At 42.4% G+C, this 20,110-nt stretch overlaps 1 protein-coding gene across 1 annotated transcript in view; it reads left to right on the top strand.

The window, feature by feature from the left end:
- Nucleotides 1-20,110, top strand: part of ahr1b (aryl hydrocarbon receptor 1b) — a gene marked incomplete at both ends in the record, with an annotated part of 70,651 nt that overhangs the window by 39,696 nt on the left and 10,845 nt on the right. Inside the window, 4 exons of the mRNA XM_080412253.1 lie at nucleotides 5,593-5,711; nucleotides 11,760-11,849; nucleotides 12,917-13,049; nucleotides 19,062-19,198. Of these exons, the coding sequence (XP_080268379.1) occupies nucleotides 5,593-5,711; nucleotides 11,760-11,849; nucleotides 12,917-13,049; nucleotides 19,062-19,198 (479 nt within the window). The remainder of the gene's footprint in view (nucleotides 1-5,592; nucleotides 5,712-11,759; nucleotides 11,850-12,916; nucleotides 13,050-19,061; nucleotides 19,199-20,110) is intronic.

Genomic DNA, 20,110 nt, shown 5'->3' with positions numbered 1-20,110 from the left:
GTGTGGGTGTGTGTGTGTGTGTGTGTGTGTGTGTGTGTGTGTGTGTGAGATGGGCAACGAGTGAGGCGAGGGGGGGCAGCCGGTGTTTTCGGGGCATGGTTTCGGGTTTCAAGCATTGTTTGTGTGGCCACATGTGGAGGAGGACCATGTATACGTCACGGGAGAAGGGAAAAAACAAAAAAAACGTCTACACGTGATGCGGAAGTCTGCCGCGGAGGAGCTGTGGAGAGTGGTCGAGCCTACACTTGATGTACACTCGCTAAATGCGGAAGTAGAGAGCCTCCTCGGCTCCTCCACTCGACTCCACTCGCCTCCTCCAAGAAGCAACTGAGTAATTGGAATTTAGCACATCCGGTTTGGAGTCGGAGTGACCGAGTGGGAGTGAGCGAGTGGCCGAGATTTTCGGGTTTGGAATCTGGCTTATGCTTGAGCACCATGTTGCTTCCTGAGTCTTGAGACAGTCCGCCTTCGACTCACCCGATTGGACAGAGGGGGAAAATCGGCTCCTGCCTCCAGCAGTTTTATGCTTAGTCGCGGAGAGCAGATAAACGCAAGGTCTGCGCGACAAGCGGAAAAATCTGCTCTTGCGTGAATCCACGCAATTACATTGACAATGCATTGGCAGATTCTGCCCCAGAGGTAAAATAAAAGTGCGGTGGGAGCGCGCCCTAACTCCATATTATTTACTACGTTTTAAATTGATGATAACATTTCAAAGTAATAAAATAGCTTTCAAACAGCTGACTGTCAGGCCACACATCACATCCACCCACACAATTACCCAAATACGACTACTAGAGCAACTACTACAGATGAATGTAGATGTTTGAAGTGATAAAGTATGTATAAAAATCTAAGTTGTTTTGTAATTCATATCACTTATGCCCCATTTTTAAATAGCAAAAATAGCCTATCTACAAGCTCGCAACACGTCTCAAAGCAACACATTGCGAGCTTGCAGATCTGCTATGTTAACTATTTTTTAAACATTTCAGAAAAAAAAAAAATACATTTTTGATTTTCTTTTTTAATAGTTCGACTATATGACATGGCCACCACCAGGTTGAAAGTGGTTAAGATAGCATCTGAAAGATACAAAAGTTAGTTTTCTGATGTAATAATCCGATCTCTTAGGCTTTCATCATGTTGATAGAAGAGCAGATATAGTCCATTTACCCATTCAAACCGGGAAAGCATCTGTGTAACCACTTTATCCATATTTTATACTTTGGCTATTCAAAAATAGAAGATATACAAGCTCATAGCACGGCACCGAGAGCCGCGCTATGAGCTTGTAGATCTGCTATTTTTGAAATATCTTGAACATTTGTGCAAATAATTGAGTATATGTATTTTTTAAAGGGATCATTTTTTTCCCCAAATCTTCTGGGGGTCCCGGGCACAAAATATTTTGAGATGGGGGGTCGGCGGACAAATACAGTACATATCATGTTGGGGGTCCTTGACATGAAAAAGTTTGAGCACCACTGATAAAGCAACAATGGTTTTTCAGAAAACTGTTAGGATTTAGAAGACATTTTGTAGAATCCCCGGAAGCAAAGATTTGAGTTACAAATGTTTGCTCCAAAAAATTCAAAGATTTGCTTTACTTTTTTTTGTTTCAAGGACCCACCCAGTTTGATTATGCATTAAGGAACGGAGGAGCCCCATTTGATATGTATTTATTTGACTCTGAGACCCCCAATATATACACTGTAAAATCCTTTGTATTAATTTAACCCCGAGAGTGTACAAATGTACCCCATACGGGGCCATTTGGTTCCAGTTGTACACTCTCAGAGTTACAGACCCATTAAGGGTCCATTTGGTTCCTAACTATCAACAATTCAGCTGGGGGGCCCCCTGACCCCCAGATTGAGAACCAGTGGTTTGGATCAGTGTTTCTCAAACTTTTTCATGTCAAGGACCCCCAAATTATATGCGAAGTGACGTGCTGCAAGCTTTTTGAGGGGGGTCTGGGGGTTTGGGGGTCCCTGGCACAAAACATTTTCAGATGAGGGTCCGTGGCCAGATATATATCATGTTGGGGCTCCTTGGCAGGAAAAACTAGACTTAACTACCAAGCTTACAATCAGTGCCAGCTTAACGGAAGTGTTTTAGGTGCTCAAACCACAGGGCACCAACCTTGTGGGGGCACCAAGCGGTGTGGAGAAAGTGAAAGAAGACAGAACTAGCGCTGAAAAGCGCCAACATTTAGAAGCAGCTGCTGCTGAAGGATCGCTAAAACGGTGGTTAGCTTTAGTTTAGTTTTTATTAGTTAAAGGTAGGGTAAGTGATTTTCTTTGGTTAAAATAAGTGTTAAATAGCTCTATATTCTGACTCATTGCTATAAAGTGTTTGTTCAGTAACAGCATTTTTGTTTCAGGCCGGGATACCAATTGTAACTCAGACAGGATACGGATTAAACCAGTGAAATTGGAAGTGATGACACAAAGAAATGAGCAGAGAAATTTTAAACTGGAACACTATCAAAATGAAGCTGATAAATGGGTACTCTCTCCTGATTGGCTGAAAGTTTGTCACCTTCCTGAACATGCATTTTCAGAGTAGAGTACCTTGTAACTGGACAAACACTATAGCAATGATTGCTATCAGAATATAGTGCTTTGACCTTTTAACACAAAACGTTTTGAGTAAGTACTTTCTTATACGTATTTACTTACTTCCTTACTTCCTTTTGTAAGCCCTCTGAGACACAGAGTGAGTGGACAGAAATCGTGCCATATTATAATGAGCATTAGTGAGGACCAATTATATGAAGGTAGAATGGAAACCGGTGAATTGGTCCTTTAAGTGGTTGATGGTCATTAACGTCATCATGTCCGCATCAGCTACCCCCTCCCCCCCCCCCCCCCCACCCCGAGCAAGCAAATGGTGTGAGATGTCATTAAACAAGATGTTTCAAAAATGACAATGACATCACACTGACTATGACATCACACTGTGGGGGAAACCCAGGAGAATCCAATGTCAGGATAGGAGGAGATGTGAGGGGGGAGGAGCCTCGTCCTCTGGAGCGTATAGGGGTGAAGGAAGTGACACAAGTGAGTCGCTACAATGTCATTCTGACCGCGAGAGAGAGAGGGGGGGGAGCACTTCTTCAGCATTGCAGTACACACACACACACATTTGTATTACTATACTGGTGAATGCCATTTTTCTTATTTTTTTCCATTTGTAACCCAGACCTTAAAGCCAAAAGTAGCCATATAAGTAGATCACCACTTGTAGATTAACCATTTTTGGTGTGCAACACTTGTAGATCAGTGTCTACTTGTGTCTATTTCTGAAATTCTATTGCACTTGTGGGGACATTTGGCCCTCACAACTATAATACAAGTACACACACACACACACACACACACACACACACACACACACACACACACACACACACACACACACACACACACACACACACACACACACACACACACACACAGTCCTTGTTTGTTGAATAACATAGTGAACATTTGAAGCAGATGTTAGATGTTTGTACACCCCCCCCCCCACCCCTCCCCCTTTCTGTTTAGATCACTTCTGACTGGCTGACCTTGAAATTTGTCACAGTTCACTTGCCGTAGATTTCTGACACACATAAGCCTGATATGTGGAAATATCATGTATGATATCGTTGCTGTCGAGCAGAAACCTCCTATGTCCATATTCTAACTGTTTGTGTGTTTTTTTCCCGTCAATTAGCGACCTACTTGATCAATGATCATACTACAGCGTCACACAAAAGCATCAACAGTAGTAGATCTGCAAGCGAGTTTCTATGCTACTTTTGCAATTTTTTTATGGTTTTGTACATATGAGGTTTCCACCCGACAGAGACGATTTGTTTAAATATCATGTATGACATGTAGAAAATGGTGTCAGGATATATGATGTATCTTATGTAGAATCTATAGCAGTGGTTCTCAAAGTGGGGTCCGGGGACCCTCAGGGGTCCTTGAAGGGGTCCCCACCGAAATGAGTTAATATAGCATCAAAATCTTTAACCCTATATTATGTAGATCGGCAATTTGAAAATAGCTTTTCTACAAGCTATCGTGACGCGTTGTGAGCTTGTAGAGCTGCTATTTTCAAAGAATTTGAATAATTTGGAACATTCTTAACAGCACAAAATGTTGTATGGGGGTCCCTGGCAGTAAATATTATCTGATGGGTGTCTGCAGACAAATACATAATAATTTGAGGGTCCTTGACATGAGGGAACCACTGCTTTAACCACTTTCACCCTGGTGTCCATATATTGGGTATGTATTTACAGGCAAATATGTAAAAAGAAAATATAGAAAGAGAAAAAAGTCAAAAGAAAAAATTGCAGATCTGCTGAAAAATTGCCGATCTACGAGTTGTCTGCGGCGTGTTATATAGGGCTTAAGGATCTGACAAACGACGGTGTACTAGCAGGACGGCCAGGATGGAAAGGGCAGCCATTTTATAGCGTAGTATTTGGTGAATGTTTAATGAGGCCGTGATGTGCATGGCACTTCCAACCCAGCGGACATGAGGCATTCTGACAGTCACAGCAGTGCCTTGCAAACATTATTACTGCAGGACTCGAACCTGGACTATGTACCCCGCACCCTGCATTCTCCTCCGCTCTCCTCTCCTACTCCTCTCCTCTCTCTACCTCTCCTACTCCTCTCCTCTCACTTCCTCTCCTCTCCTCTCCTCTCCTCTCCTCTCCTCTCCTCTCCTCTCCTCTCCTCTCCTCTCCTCTCCTCTCCTCTCCTCTCCTCTCCTCTCCTCTCCTCTCTCTTACTCATTCTTGTATTCTCTTTCTGTGTTGTCTGTGTAGGCCAGGGCTACTCAACTTAAGATGGCTCAGGGGCCACTCAGCAAAATACCAAAAGTCCAAGGGGCCGCCATAAAAATGCCGGTCCTATTTTGGATTTTTCGATTTTGTAACGCACAAGAAAATGTACATTTTGACATCATATTCTTTTCACTGTACCAGTTTATTTTGTGTTGTGTGTATGTCCAGTGGCAGACACCTATCCTGGGCGCGCGGCAAAGCCGCGCGGCCGGAAAAATTTGGGGGTCAAACCCCCCCGAAAACCCGAAATGCATAGAAAACTATGCATTATACCTGTAACAATTGACGCACCTGTATGTATGTCTGTCTGTTTGTTTTTGAAAAATGTTTTAGCAACCCATATATTTGAACGGAAATGTATATTTTTATCCTGTGCTTAAAAAAGTGCTGTGCTTTTTGACCATGAGGGGGCCGCCAAGACGCTGCGATCGGGCCGCATGCGGCCCGCGGGTTGAGTAGCGCTGGTGTAGGCAGAAGACTTGAAATCATACCTCTCTTCAAAAGCTTTTAGTTACAGGTTCAAAGTGTGTGGTTATATCTTATCCTTTTGGTTTATATATTATACTACATGTTTTGATTACATTCTATACAGTATGTTTTTAAACGTAACCATTCACATGTTTTGTCACGTTTGATTTGTGCCTGCTTTTTTTAAAACCCATTTTGCGTACACCTGTTGTGCGTACTGTGCTATATAAATACATGTGATGTGACTCTCTCCCCTTCTCTCTCTCTCTCTGCAGTCGCTCTGAAGACCCATCATGCCTGTAACGGAGTGGCTTCCATCTGCAGTAACGATGACAATGACAAAGCCACCGGATCGGCGGACAGTTGGCTGCCCGAAGGCGAACTCTTGCTTCAGGTCGGCATTATAGCATTGTCCCATGACCAACTTCACCTACCTGACTGGCCCACTGGCCCAAGCTGTTCAGACCCATTAATATACACTGTTGTATGACAGAAATAACACAACATTACAATATCCAAAATCTCGGACGATATCTAGTCTCATATGATGATATCGATATCACATCGATATATTATATCGCCCAGCCCTACTATATATACTCTTAGTTCCCAGAGTCTCTTAAATGACTCAGTAAGAAAACAGACGGAACAATAATCTGCAAATTGTTTCCTGTTTAAACCATTTCTGGGAACGTTTCTCCCAATTCATTTCCATTGTTATGTTGGAGGCATCTTCAGTAAACGACCCGTCACCCTACTGTCACGAGTGTTTACGCAAGGCTGCAAGCAATGATGACTAAACTGTATTGATTTCATCTGTGTCTACTGGAAGCCCTCTGTTGTTTATCTTTTTTAATGTTGTATTTCTGAGGTAGTGCGTCTCTGTCGGGTGGAAACCTCATAATTATGTCCAAAAACTGTTAACTTTTCAGGATTCAAATTCAAAAACGGCAAAAGTAGCAGATCCACAAGCTCGAAATGCGTCGCTTCGTGCCGCGTTTTGAGCTTGTAGATCTGCTACTTGATGCTTTTGTGTGACGCTGTAGTATGATCAAGTAGGGCGTTAATTTATGAAAAAAACACAAAAAGTTAGAATACAGAGATAAGAGGTTTCTGCCCGACAACAATGTGTATTTATTTAAGCTATAATGACAGAGGCTGAGGAGGGAAGCTGACTGTATACTGTCTGCGGGGGCAGGGCCATGATGACATGTTTTTGTTGTGTTTGGCAGTGGTGAAAAGTAACTGAGTACATTAACTCAAGTACTGTACTCAAGTACAATTTCGAGGTACTTTTACTTTACTTGGGAATATGTCCATTTTCCAATGTTTTTGCTCCACTACATCTCAAGAGTCAAATATTGTACTTTTTTACTCCTCTACAATGATTTGAAAGATTTACTTTGTAGATTTTGATTATTATTACAAAACATACATCAACCAATTAAGCCAAGTTGTTACACTTTGTCTATATTCTAAAATAGCTGACACGTTGTGAGCTTGTGGATTGGCTATTTTTTTTAGATTTTGATACACAAAACATTCTGCTTAAGGAGTACTTTTACTTTTGGTAGATTAAGTATATCGTCTCTGTCGGGTGGAAACCTGTCCAAAACTGTTACTTTTTCACGATTCAAATTCAAAAATAGCAAAAGTAGCACATCGACCAGCTCAAAACGTAGATCTATTTTTGATACTTTTGAGCGACGCTGTAGTATGATTTTACGATAAAAACACAAAAAGTTAAAATATGGATGAGAGATTTCTGCCCGTGCCCAACGCCGATATGTTGTGCTCAATACCTTCACAATGAAGGACTCTTACTTGTAATAGAGTATATCCACATTGGGGTACGCAGTGGTGTAAAGTAACTAAGTACATTTACTCAAGTACTGTACTTAAGTACAATTTTGAGGTATTTTTACTTTAATTGAGTATTTCCAATGTTCAGTACTTTTACTTCTACTCCACTACATCTCAGAGGCAAATATTGTACTTTCACTTGTAACGGAGTATTTCTATAATGCAGTATTGATACTTTTACTTAAGAAAAAAAAGCAAGTACTTTTTCCACCACTGGTGGTGCGGCTACTTGTACTTAGGTAAAAAATAATGGGAACTACTTCTTCCAGCTCTTCTGTTTAGACAGGATGAGTCAGTCCAAATGTAGGATAAACATCCCTGAGCGCTGGCTGCCTGGCTCAAAGGCTCCGTGAAGGACGTGGGGTTTATCTGAAGGAGAGCACATGTCTAAATATGAGTCCATCTAACTAGGAAATCTGGCTATATTTAAAGCAATGACCGGTGTTTTCAAGACCACAAATGTTTTTCATGGACCGCTCTCTCCACTACCGATTGATCTCATGGCGCTTTCAAGAAAACATTTGTCTCCCTCTCCAGTTAACCCATTCAAACCGGGAACGAATCTTGTGTAACCACTTAAACCATTATTTTATACTTTGGCTGTAAAAAAAATAGCAGATATACAAGCTCATAGCGCGGCAGATCAGCTATTTTTGAAAAATCCTGAAAATGTGTGCAAATCTTTTAATATACGTATTTTAAAGCAAATTTTTTTAACTAAAATCTTTGCTTCTGGGGGTCACTGGAACACAATATTTTCAGATGGGGTTCCGCGGCCAAATACATATAATTTTGGAGGTCCTTGACAGGAAAACGTTTGAGAACCACTGATATAGTGGCACAAGTTTTGTCAGAAAACTGTTGTTGAATCGGAACCTCAGGCCTGAATGGGTTAATTGCTTTTTTTCCTCCCAACTGTCAGATTCCAGGAATACAGACATTCCCACACACATTTGGGGTTGGGGGTAGAAAAGAAAATTGTGACTGCAAAAATTGCCCCTGTTTTCCACTCAAGTGTGAACTGAAAAGAAAGAGAGGAGGAAAAAAAAGAGGAAGTGCACTTGATTCATTGCAGTTCCGTGGCCCCCTTGCGCTGTATGTTAGAGTTGAATGGATGGGCGAGCTAGTTGGCTGCTGAACAGTGTTGCCATGTCTGCTTATTATAAGCAACTTTGGGCTTGTTTTTCTATTAAATCGCTTGTAAATATTGGGTAGTTTCTAGTTGCGTTTTTTTGGGGGCTTGTTTCCTAAGTGTGGTTGCTTATTTGGGCTTGCTTCCTAATATTATTTAGACCAGTGGTTCTCAAACATTTTCATGTCAAGGACGCCCAGATTAAATTAATTTGTCCGCAGACACCCATCTGAAAATGCTTTGCGCGAGCCCCCCCCCCCCCCCCCCCCCCCCACATACAAAATTTCTGTTGTTAAAATATTTAAAAAATATTCCAAAATTAATTTTTTTCCCCCCAAGTATTTATTTTTTATGTATTTGAAAAAAAAAAGCAGATCTACAAGCTCACAATGCTTGGCATCGCGACACGTTGTGAGCTTGTAGATCGGCTATTTTCCAATAGCCGAAGCCGAGTCGCTTCTTTTGGGCTCGTTTTCATATAGACCTGGTTGCTTATTTCTCTTACGAAATCTGGCAACACCGCTGCCGAATCTCTTTGGGATCGGCCTGAGTCATTGATTTTCCAGTCCAGTTCCTCCCAATGTGCTCCATACTGGCATTCCAGAGCACTGCACCCCGTCCCCCACCCAGCCTACCAGGGAGAACTGCATTATTAATAACATTATTATTACCATGATCAAACCTACATTCAAGAGGTTTCAACCTCATTATGTCCAAAACTGTTACTTTTCAGGATCTTAATTCAAAAATAGCAAAAGTAGCAGATCTACAAGCTCAAAATGTGTCGCTTTGTACCGCGTTTAAAGCTTGTGGATCTGCTACTTGTGATGCTTTTGTGTGACGCTGTAGTATGATCAAGTAGGGCGTTTACCGAAAAACACAAAAAGTTAGAGAGGTTTCTGCCCGACAGCAACGATATCAAACTATCAAATCCTTGAAATTCAAAAAGCTTAGAATAACTGTTCTAGAGTCTAGAATCTAGACAGCTCTAGACAGTGAAGAAAAGGAAAAATAAAGGAAAAAAGAGAGAGGGAAAAAAAGTGTAAAAACAGTGTCTGCTATTTTACTTTGGGTTAATATGAGCTGGGTGAAAATGACTCGGCGTCTCTCTAGTGCCAGATAGCTGACTCATGTGTACTCAGTGACCTCACAGCTGCACAGGCTTCCATTTCATCACAAATACTAAACATTTCCTACATTATTTTTTATTATTGTCTCCGATCATATGAGGTGAGATGGGGGGTCCGCAGCCAAATGCATCATTTTGGGGGTCCTTAACATGAAAATGTTTGAGAACCAGTGCTTTAGGAAATGAATATTGCTGTCAGTAAGGTAGCTCAGCTGTTGTGGTGAAATGTGTGACCATGACATTTCAGCACACAGGAAGTACAGCAGAGATGATTGGAGCTGAATGGATGGTTATTGTAAAGCGCAACATGGCATCTCCAGCCTAAACTCATCTTTCAAACAGATCAAACAGTGTGTGTGTTCTGTGCTGACTATGCTGTAAGTCTCCATGTGACCTTGTCAGATAATGTGTTTTTACATGTCTGTTTGTTTGTGTTTGTTTGTATGTATCCGCTTGCGCGTGTGCGTGCGCGCGCGAGTGTGTGTGAAGTGGGCTGGAAAGGCAGGACCAGCTGTTCCCATCTGAAGAGAAACAAAGAGAGAGTAATAATGTCTTATATCCATGACATTATTTTGATTACTCATCTTCTTATCCAATCAAAAACTGATTGTGTTTGTTTTTACCACAGCATGACTCTGCTATTTTTATCAAAGAATTTAACAATTTAAGCGTCATTGCACAATGGTGTCACGCAAAGAGTAGTGAAAATAACCGATCTACAAGCTGAGCCTACATGCCCAAAATAGGAATCGATCACTAATTGATCATTTGTATTTAATTATTGATTATCGATTTGTTTTCTTTTTAAATGATCAATTAAATCAATTAGTTTGATTAACTGTTAACACTCCTAGTCTGTGTGTCTGTGGTTAATGTAGCAATCCACTGGACCAATCGGCACCAAATGTCTTGTGCACACTGCCAGTAGGCCACAAAGCACACTTTTCTTTTTTTCCTTCTTGTTTTAGTAGAGTCATAGAGTCTGGAACTACGCCTCCGGAAAGCTGATAGCAGGAAGTTGTCCTGTGTGTCATTTCCATTCGTGAAAATATATAAAGATTTACCTTTAAAATATATTTTTTCTAATTCCATTTCTGCTAAGCAGCAAGCTACATGTATATTATGCTTCAACTAATTTGATTTACAGTAGGACAAAGTTACGTGACTGCAAAGACAAAACGGAATTCATGTTCATGAATATCATGTTTTCATTTTTCATTGCCAGGTCGTGTGTACAATAACAAATGAAAGTCCATTCATTTGTAAGGAATGGAACAATTTGGAACAATGAATCCTTACTAATCATGTAACCATCTCTTGTAACAGGTTTGTGGTGATTATGTTTATGTTGCAGACTCTTAACAGGTTTGTGGTGGTTATGTTTGATTTAGGCCCTTAACAGGTTTGTGGTGGTTATGTTTGATTTAGGCCCTTAACAGGTTTGTGGTGGTTATGTTTGATTTAGGCCCTTAACAGGTTTGTGGTGGTTATGTTTGTGTTGCAGACTGTTAACAGGTTTGTGGTGGTTATGTTTGATTTAGGCCCTTAACAGGTTTGTGGTGGTTATGTTTGTGTTGCAGACTGTTAACAGGTTTGTGGTGGTTATGTTTGATTTAGGCCCTTAACAGGTTTGTGGTGGTTATGTTTATGTTGCAGACTGTTAACAGGTTTGTGGTGGTTATGTTTGTGTTGCAGACTGTTAACAGGTTTGTGGTGGTTATGTTTGATTTAGGCCCTTAACAGGTTTGTGGTGGTTATGTTTGTGTTGCAGGCTGTTAACAGGTTTGTGATGGCTATGTTTGATTTAGGCTCTTAACAGGTTTGTGGTGGTTATGTTTGATTTAAGCTCTTAAGAGGTTTGTGGTGGTTATGTTTGTGTTGCAGGCTGTTAACAGGTTTGTGGTGGTTGTGTTTGACTTAGGCTCTTATTTAACAGGTTTGTGGTGGTTATGTTTGATTTAGGCCCTTAACAGGTTTGTGGTGGTTATGTTTGTGTTGCAGGCTGTTAACAGGTTTGTGATGGCTATGTTTGATTTAGGCTCTTAACAGGTTTGTAGTGGTTATGTTTGATTTAAGCTCTTAAGAGGTTTGTGGTGGTTATGTTTGTGTTGCAGGCTGTTAACAGGCTTGTGGTGGTTGTGTTTGACTTAGGCTCTTATTTAACAGGTTTGTGGTGGTGGTTATGTTTGACTTAGGCTCTTAACAGATTTGTGGTGGTTATCTTTGTGTTGCAGACTGTTAACATGTTTGTGGTGGTGGTTATGTTTCTGTTGCAGACTGTTAACAGCTTTGTGATGGTGGTTATCTTTGTGTTGCAGGCTCTTAACGGCTTTGTGATGGTCATCACTGCAGATGGGACCATCTTCTACTGCTCTCACACCATCCAGGACTACCTGGGATTCCACCAGGTAATTTTGTAAATTAATGGCCTACATACTACAGCGTCACACAAAAGCATCAAAAGTAGCAGATATGCAAGCTCGAAACATGTTTCCACTCGACAGAGACGATGTATAGAAATACAGCTGAAAGTGCTGTACAGATACAGCAAAAGAAAGAATTAAAAACAGATTAAAAAAACAACCACGTCAGCAAAGTGCTGAACAAAGTCAGTGCAACTAGCAGAGGAGCAATACATTAAAACGTAGAACAGAGATGTAATTGCTCGATCCAATAGAATCACCTCATAAGATACTAATTAAAAGCTAGGGTGAAGCCATTTAATTAACCAGCACTAACTAGCCTTTAGTGCAGTGGTTCTCAGAGTGGGGTCCGGGCGGGGAGCCCCAGGGGTCCTTGAGGGGGTTCATGTTTATGTCTATTAAAGGATCCCCATTAGAGACACATGAATGAGCCTCCAGTCTTCCTGAGGTCCTGAAAAAAAGAAGGAAAAAATGGTTGGGTTCCAGGGGGTATACAAGCTCACATACAAATATTCCACACACACATTGTTTTTATTTTAAATTTTTAAATACAATAGCAAAAATGGCAGATCTACAAGCTCATATGCTCTCTCGTGAGCTCGTAGATCGGCCATTTTAGCTATTTCTTTCTTTTAAAATAATCGTTCACGATTTGAAGTCATATAGCCCAGCCCTCAGTTTGCGTGCAGCCTCTGCAGGGAATGATGGTGGGGGGTCTTGCGCTGAGCTATAAGGGTCTCCTCCCTCCCTGCATGAGGCACACACACACACACACACACACACACACACACACACACACACACACACACACACACACACACACACACACACACACACACACACACACCATGGTAAATTGTTGCATTTACTTCTAAATAAAAATACCTCTTCCACCACTGTTACTGTGTTGTTTTCTCTGCTTGACATAGCATATTATATATTATTTTGACAGAAGCTAATCTAATATTTATAATTAAACATTTCTATCTGCTCTCCTCTCTCTTCACATGCACATACTCCTCTCCTCTCTCCTCCTCCTCCTCTCCTCTCAGACTGATGTGATGCATCAGAGTGTGTATGAGCTGGTTCACACGGAGGACCAGCAGGAGCTGAGGAGAAACCTGCACTGGGCGTTGAACCCTCCACCTGCCACCTTAGCTGCCTTGGCCCAAGAGTCCCCCCAAGGTAACGTTTACTTTCTACTTCAGGGTTCTTCAACAAGGGGTCCGGGACCTCCCTAGTGGGCCTCAGAGTTACTATAGGGGGGGGGGGGGGTCTGCCAAATATTTGTGTGATGGGGAACATTAGCCGAAAATAGCAGATCTCCAAGCTCACAACGCCTCACAGCGGCTATTTTCTGAGAGTTGGTGTAGAGGGGAAAAAGATCACCCCCGAATCCAGCATAATAATAGCAAAGATAATGTGTATCTGAGGGGGGGGGTCCCAGCAAAAGTAGTTAATACATCATCACAATCATTTTAACCACTTAATCCAGAAGAAACGAGTGCAAGCAGGTTGGAACGGGTGGAGAAAAGTGTTAGGTGTGATGTGTGAAAGAAGAGTATCAGCAAGAAGGAAATGGAAGGTGTACAAGATGGTGGTGAGACCAGCTATGTTGTATGGTGTAGAGACAGTCTCACTGAGGAAAAGACAGGAAGCAGAGCTGGAGGTAGCAGAGACTAAAATGTTGAGGTTCTCTCTGGGAGTAACAAGGATTTTGATTTTATGTGGATCTCTTTTAGCCTGCTACTCACTCTCACACACACACACACACACACACACACACACACACACACACACACACACACACACACACACACACACACACACACACACACACACACACACACACACACACACACACACACACACACACACACACGCACATGCGCACGCACAGCACGTGCCTTCCCATATACGATACACATACCAATGAATGATACCAATAATACATCCTACATCCTAATAATACATCCTACAGCCCACTGACAGTACAATTATTTCATACAATTATTTCCTGCTAGGCCTTGGGCCTGTCGCACCTCCAATGGTGCCCATGGTGGACTATGCATGGCAGGGGCGTCCTCTACCCTGAGCCAGCCATAAACCTGACCGCATACCAATTTAATAGAAAAGACAGAAAGCAAAAGAAAACAAAATAATAGTAAATCACTCAATAAAAAGCAATCTTAGTTATAGTAATGAATTCCATAATTTAACTGCCCTAAAAATCTAATTTCGATTTATAGTAATCTTGATCTTGTGTTGACGTGGTGTGTATCACGAAGTAATGGATAGGATCAAGAACGAGTACATCAGAGCGCATGCTAGATCTTTTGGAGATAACGCCAGAGTGGCCAGACTGAGATGCTTTGGACATGTACAGAGGAGGGATAGTGAGTATATCAGTAGAGGGATGCTGAGGTTGGAACTGCCAGGCAGGAGGCCTATAGAGGAAGACCAAAGAGGAGATTTACGGATGTAGTGAAAGAGGACATGAAGGTAGTTAGTGTGAAAGAAGAGGAGATGACAGGGTGAGATGGAGGCAGATGATTCGATTTGGCGACCCCTGAAGGGAACAGCCGAAAGGAAAAGAAGGAGATGTATAGTTATTCAAAAATAGCAGATCTGCTATTTTTGGAAAATATATATATATTTTTCCCCACATATATCTTCTCTTCTGGGGGTCCCTGGCACAACACCTTTTCAGAAAAATGTTGGGGTCCTTTGTTTGAGAACCACTGCTTTAAGTCACAGAGAGCTGAAGAGCTGATCTGCTGGGTTTGCGTGTTGGCCTCTGCTCCTCATAAATTAACTAATTAAACTAATTCAGTGTCATCGTCTGCTTGTACTAATAGTCTGCTATGTTTGGGTGGGTGGGTGTATCTATATGTCATTGCTGTCGGACAGAAATACTCTCTCCATATTCTTTTTGTGTTTTTCCGTAAATTAACGCCCTACTTGATCATACAACAGTGTCACACTAAAGTGTCTAAAGTACCAGATCCACACCTTGTTTATCTGCTACTTTTATTTTAATTTTTTATAATTTTTATCCCTCGATTTTGTAACCCTTTTTTTCACCCGGTGCCAATTTGCTAAGTGATCCTGGGCACTACACTCCCCCCACCAGCCTAGGGAGGCCAGGGCCGAGCTCATGCCTCCTTCAATGCATGAGAGCCAACTGACCTTCTTGTCACCTGACAGGGGGGAGTTTCCCTGGTTGGACGTAGCGCGTGGAAGGAACACGTTATTCCAACCAGTTCCCTTCCCCTCCATCAGGCGCCCCGGCTGACCAGGGGGAGGCAGTATAGTGACCAGGATTACTACATGTTTTTGTGAGGGTATTAACTACCCTAGGAGACACGGGGAGAACATGCAAACTCCACACAGAGTAGGCCCTTTCGCCAACCCCACCTAGGGTATGGGCGCTGATGACGCGGAGGAGAAGACACGCCCCCAACGCCCACAGCAGTTATCTGCTACTTTTGATGCTTTTGAATTTGAATCTTGAAAAATAACAATTTTGGACATTTTGGTTTCCACCCAACAGAGACGATGTGCAGTACTGCACTGGATCCCAGAGACTCCACTTTACACGCCGACTGTTTGACAGCCAACAGTGACCTAAACAGTTTTAAAGGGTTAAGCTATAAGATCACAGTGTGGGACAGGCCAGGGTCACATGATCCTCTAATCTATGCTTTGGCTTAACGAGGTGAAGTGGACACAGATCTCTGTGTGCTGTGAATGTAAGATACTTAAGTCCTGTGTGTTTTAGTTTGTAGTATTACAATAAGACAATGGAACTCAAATCGCAGTCCTGATCTCTACATGTCCTTGGCAAAAAATAAATAAGTAAAAAAGAGGATTGATGATCCGAAGAAATTCGGAAAGGACTAATGTGTTTTATACGGCTTCGGAACTCAGTTCTAACTTACCAGACCAGCCCCTGCCCAATCAGCAATCTGTCCATATACTGTAGCTCAATGAATCTGCCTAGCAACACTGTGGCTCACTTGTCTGCTTGAGCCACTGATGAAGCAGTATATAGCCAGCCAGCTGCTGGAACCGGTGGTGTTACTACCTGGATCTCCCTATGTGGGAAATGTGTCCATGGAGATATGGAGGTTTTTGCTATTTCGTGAGACAGGTTTTGTTTATGCATGGTCACTAGAGAGGAATTACAGAGGTTTTTGAACCTCCTGGAGGTTGGCTTGTGAGACCAGTAGCTCCTAACCTCCTCAGAGTGAGACTAGTAGCTCCTAACCTCCTCACAGTGAGACCAGTAGCTCCTAACCTCCTCAGAGTTAGACCAGTAGCTCCTAACCTCCTCACAGTGAGAACAGTAGCTCCTAACCTCCTCACAGTGAGACCAGTAGCTCCTAACCTCCTCAGAGTTAGACCAGTAGCTCCTAACCTCCTCACAGTGAGACCAGTAGCTCCTAACCTCCTCAGAGTGAGACTAGTAGCTCCTAACCTCCTCACAGTGAGACCAGTAGCTCCTAACCTCCTCAGAGTTAGACCAGTAGCTCCTAACCTCCTCACAGTGAGACCAGTAGCTCCTAACCTCCTCACAGTGAGACCAGTAGCTCCTAACCTCCTCAGAGTTAGACCAGTAGCTCCTAACCTCCTCACAGTGAGACCAGTAGCTCCTAACCTCCTCACAGTGAGACCAGTAGCTCCTAACCTCCTCACAGTGAGACCAGTAGCTCCTAACCTCCTCAGAGTGAGAATAGTAGCTCCTAACCTCCTCAGAGTGAGACCAGTAGCTCCTAACCTCCTCAGAGGGAGACCAGTAGCTCCTAACCTCCTCAGAGTGAGACCAGTAGCTCCTAACCTCCTCAGAGGGAGAACAGTAGCTCCTAACCTCCTCAGAGTGGGACTAGTAACTCCTAACCTCCTCAGAGTGAGACTAGTAGCTCCTCAGAATGAGACCAGTAACTCCTAACCTCCTCAGAGTGAGAATTATTTAAACATACAGTTGTTGTTAGTAGGAATAAACAGAAGTACCCGGGAGGAAGTGAACTAAGAAAGGGGAGGAGCCAAACCGAGTTCCTGTTTCTACACAAAAAAGGAGGTGGTGCCTCCAGAGGCAATTTTTTTTTTTTACCAAATGGGTTCCCAGATTGTAAGTAATTGTGTAATTCACAAGTTTGGGTCCCGGGGAGACATCCAAATGTATCTTTTGGGTCTTGAGCTGAAAATTGACAGCATTGCAAAATCTGCCTTTTTATGACTTACGATGCAGAAATGTAGTTGCTGCATCAAAATTACTCTCAACGTGAACCTTGCTACTGTTTTCACTGTTACTCCAGTTAGTTATAGGAGGACTTCAGGGAAAGTAACCTTCTCCTTCTTCTTACACACAGTGCAGTGAATAGCGGTGTCATTTTCGGCTCCAAAGTTCTTGCCACTGGCTTATTTCTCCATTCAACTTCTCAATCACTAATTTGGTTTAGCAGACTGTTTATTTAGTGATCTGTCAGAGTTTGCACTTGAATCACTCGCTGGTTTCCAGTATTTGGTTTTCAGTTTGCTCGCACAAGTTTTCCATGAGATAATGTGGTCATGATAATCCTGCGTGCTTAAAACATTTCCATCCAATTTTTCCATTGGTGTGCCTTCTTCTTCAATGCCCTTGTCCAACTCCATTAAATGTTCCTATTTGGTCGACAGCAGGTAGACACCAAACCTAGAATCTGTCCAATCACAAGCTCTTGTTAACACATTCACTGCCAGGTATTAATTAATTCATCCGCCACTGCCAGCGGTTTTACCTTATTTCTTTTACAGATCTTTTTTTTTCAACCCGGATGTAAACAAACGATGTCTCCGTGGGTAGACGAGTCTCTCCTCTTTCCACCGGAACAAAAACCTTGTAACCGCGATCGTCCGTTCTGTTGTTATCGGCAGTTCAATATGGCTCGTTTTCACCAAAAAACGCAGTCTGGGAGAAGAAATCCGAGCTAGATGTGTTTTTCTAAATCTCATAACATGGGAGTGGACGTAAAGTAAATTTTTTTGGATTACTTAATTTCCGGTTCTATCGTTCTTTCGCAGTCAAGGCATCATTCATAGGTTGGCGAAGAGTGCCCTCTAGGGTAATCAATAAAAACATGTTTTTTTTGGTAATATTAGATATTTATAAAACCTACAGAAATACTTACTTACATAGCAAAACATTATTAAAGAAAAAAAAGCTGATCTACGAGCGATACGTGTTGCGAGCTTGTAGATCTGCTATTTCTGCTATTTTCTCATCTAACAACTTAAACCTTATATGGTTGACCGGAGTCCCTCAGGGCTCTATACTAGTGTATTTTCAGTTTTCTGTTATTGTGGGGAAAGCGCTTTCACTGAAAATAGCTGATCCCACAATACGGATGCTGGGGTTCAAGTGGATATAAAAACTTTCTTTAAAAAAAACAAAAAAATATATTTAATATACTTAACACATTGATTGCCTAGATCGAATTAATTCGTTTTTCAAATCCATCGCTTGCGTGCCGCAATTCTGAAGAACGAATTAACTCGTTCTTTGGAATTTTCATTGTTTAATCTGTGATCGCGCTGTTCTGTTTATTTTTCATCATCAGTTTCGTTTTCCACTTACTTCACACTCACCGGGATCCGGTTTCATGACGCAGATTCCGTTTCGGGTTCTCATTTTTTTTCCCCGGTCATTTTAGGCCAGAATAGGGAAAAACACGTTTTTTCACACGGTATAAAAAACGAACGGAGAGCTCCACTTGACCACTTCTATTTTCTGAAGTCTGGGTGACGAACAGTCATCGTCGTCGTGTATCACATCGTACTTAAGCCCAATCAGCGATTGTCGAAAACGTCACATCCGGTTATGACGTATTGACTGTTTGAGCCTGTTTGGGCCTGTTTGGGGGTGGTTGAGCGAGTCAGCGAGTGATCAAGGTGTCTATTTGCTGCTCTCTGCTGGTAGATCTGTCGTATGTGTTTAAAACCGCAGCCAGATAATTTATTTTAATGAAAAATTACAAAAAAAAAGAAGAAAAAAAACACGCAAATCGCTGGCACAGGGGTGAGTACATTATGAATAAACTCTGGCAGTCAATGTGTTAACAGAGATGGAAGCGGACCCCAGCAGCGCATCACTAGTATCCCTAAAACCCTGAGGTTTAAAAAAAAAAAAAAAAGTTTTGTATTTCTTTGCTCTTACAGAAATGGAAGTGGAGCCCAGCAGCACATCAGTAGTTACCTACAACCCTGAGCAGCTTCCCCCTGAGAACTCCTCCTTCCTGGAGAGGAACTTTGTCTGTCGCTTCCGCTGTCTCCTGGACAACTCCTCTGGCTTCCTGGTAAGACCCTAACCCTGAACTTAACCCTGACCCAAGCCCCCCAGAGCCACTGTAGAACAGTGAATACTTCCGCATTTAAAATGCCACTGCGCATGCTTCTACCGTTTGAAACCCAAGTGCGCCTGCTCGGTGCTCAGGACTTCCGAGCAGTCCTTCCACCCAAATTTGGTGCCCAAATGTGGAAGTAGAGCGCTCTCCCGGGTGCTTCAAACACCAGTGAGCAACTTTCATTGAAATGAATAGCTGGGGGCGGGGCAGTCCGTCCTCTAGATATATTATAACTCTATGCCCTAACCCTGTTTCCGGGACAACTCCTCTGGCTTCCTGGTAAGGCCCAGTAAGGCCAAGTTTTAAGTCACCAAACGTCAACCCCTCAAGGAACTATATGGGCGTCTCCGGGACCCAATAAGGCCCCCTTTTCCACCAAAAGAACTTTGGTTCTAGAACTGGTTCCGTTCTAGATTCTTGGAACCTTGGTGCTTTCACAGAACTGGCTGCGAACCGGCTTGCGTTTCTACCAGTTTTAAGCAGAACCATTGTAATTGGGGGGCGGCATCGGCAGAGCTGAATGGTTAGAGAGCCCGCCTGGGGCGATTCCAGGCCTGGCCAGTAATGTGTCGAATATGGCAAATTCAATCGTCAATGGCAGTTACAGTTTCCCTTTTCTTTTGTCATATGATGATTTTTCGCTTGCTTTTGTTTATATCACATCTGCATTTTCCAACCTGTTGAATAGTGACACTTTGGTTCCCAGTTCAGGGAAAGAAAAAACTAGTATTTTTTGGTTTAAGTTCCAAACCAACCTTTAGGGTTCTGAACCAAATCATTTTCAGTGGAAACCACAAATTAGGCGGGAAAAAAGAACGGAACCGGCTCAACCGGTTCAAATGGTATGCAAAGCTCTGTCAATCA

The sequence above is a fragment of the Gymnoscopelus braueri genome (assembly GCF_963280865.1).
Source record: "Gymnoscopelus braueri genome assembly, chromosome: 18".
Taxonomy (NCBI): Eukaryota; Metazoa; Chordata; class Actinopteri; order Myctophiformes; family Myctophidae; genus Gymnoscopelus; species Gymnoscopelus braueri.
The sequence above is the reverse complement of the archived record's forward strand: the minus strand, read 5'-3'. Positions and strand labels throughout refer to the sequence as shown.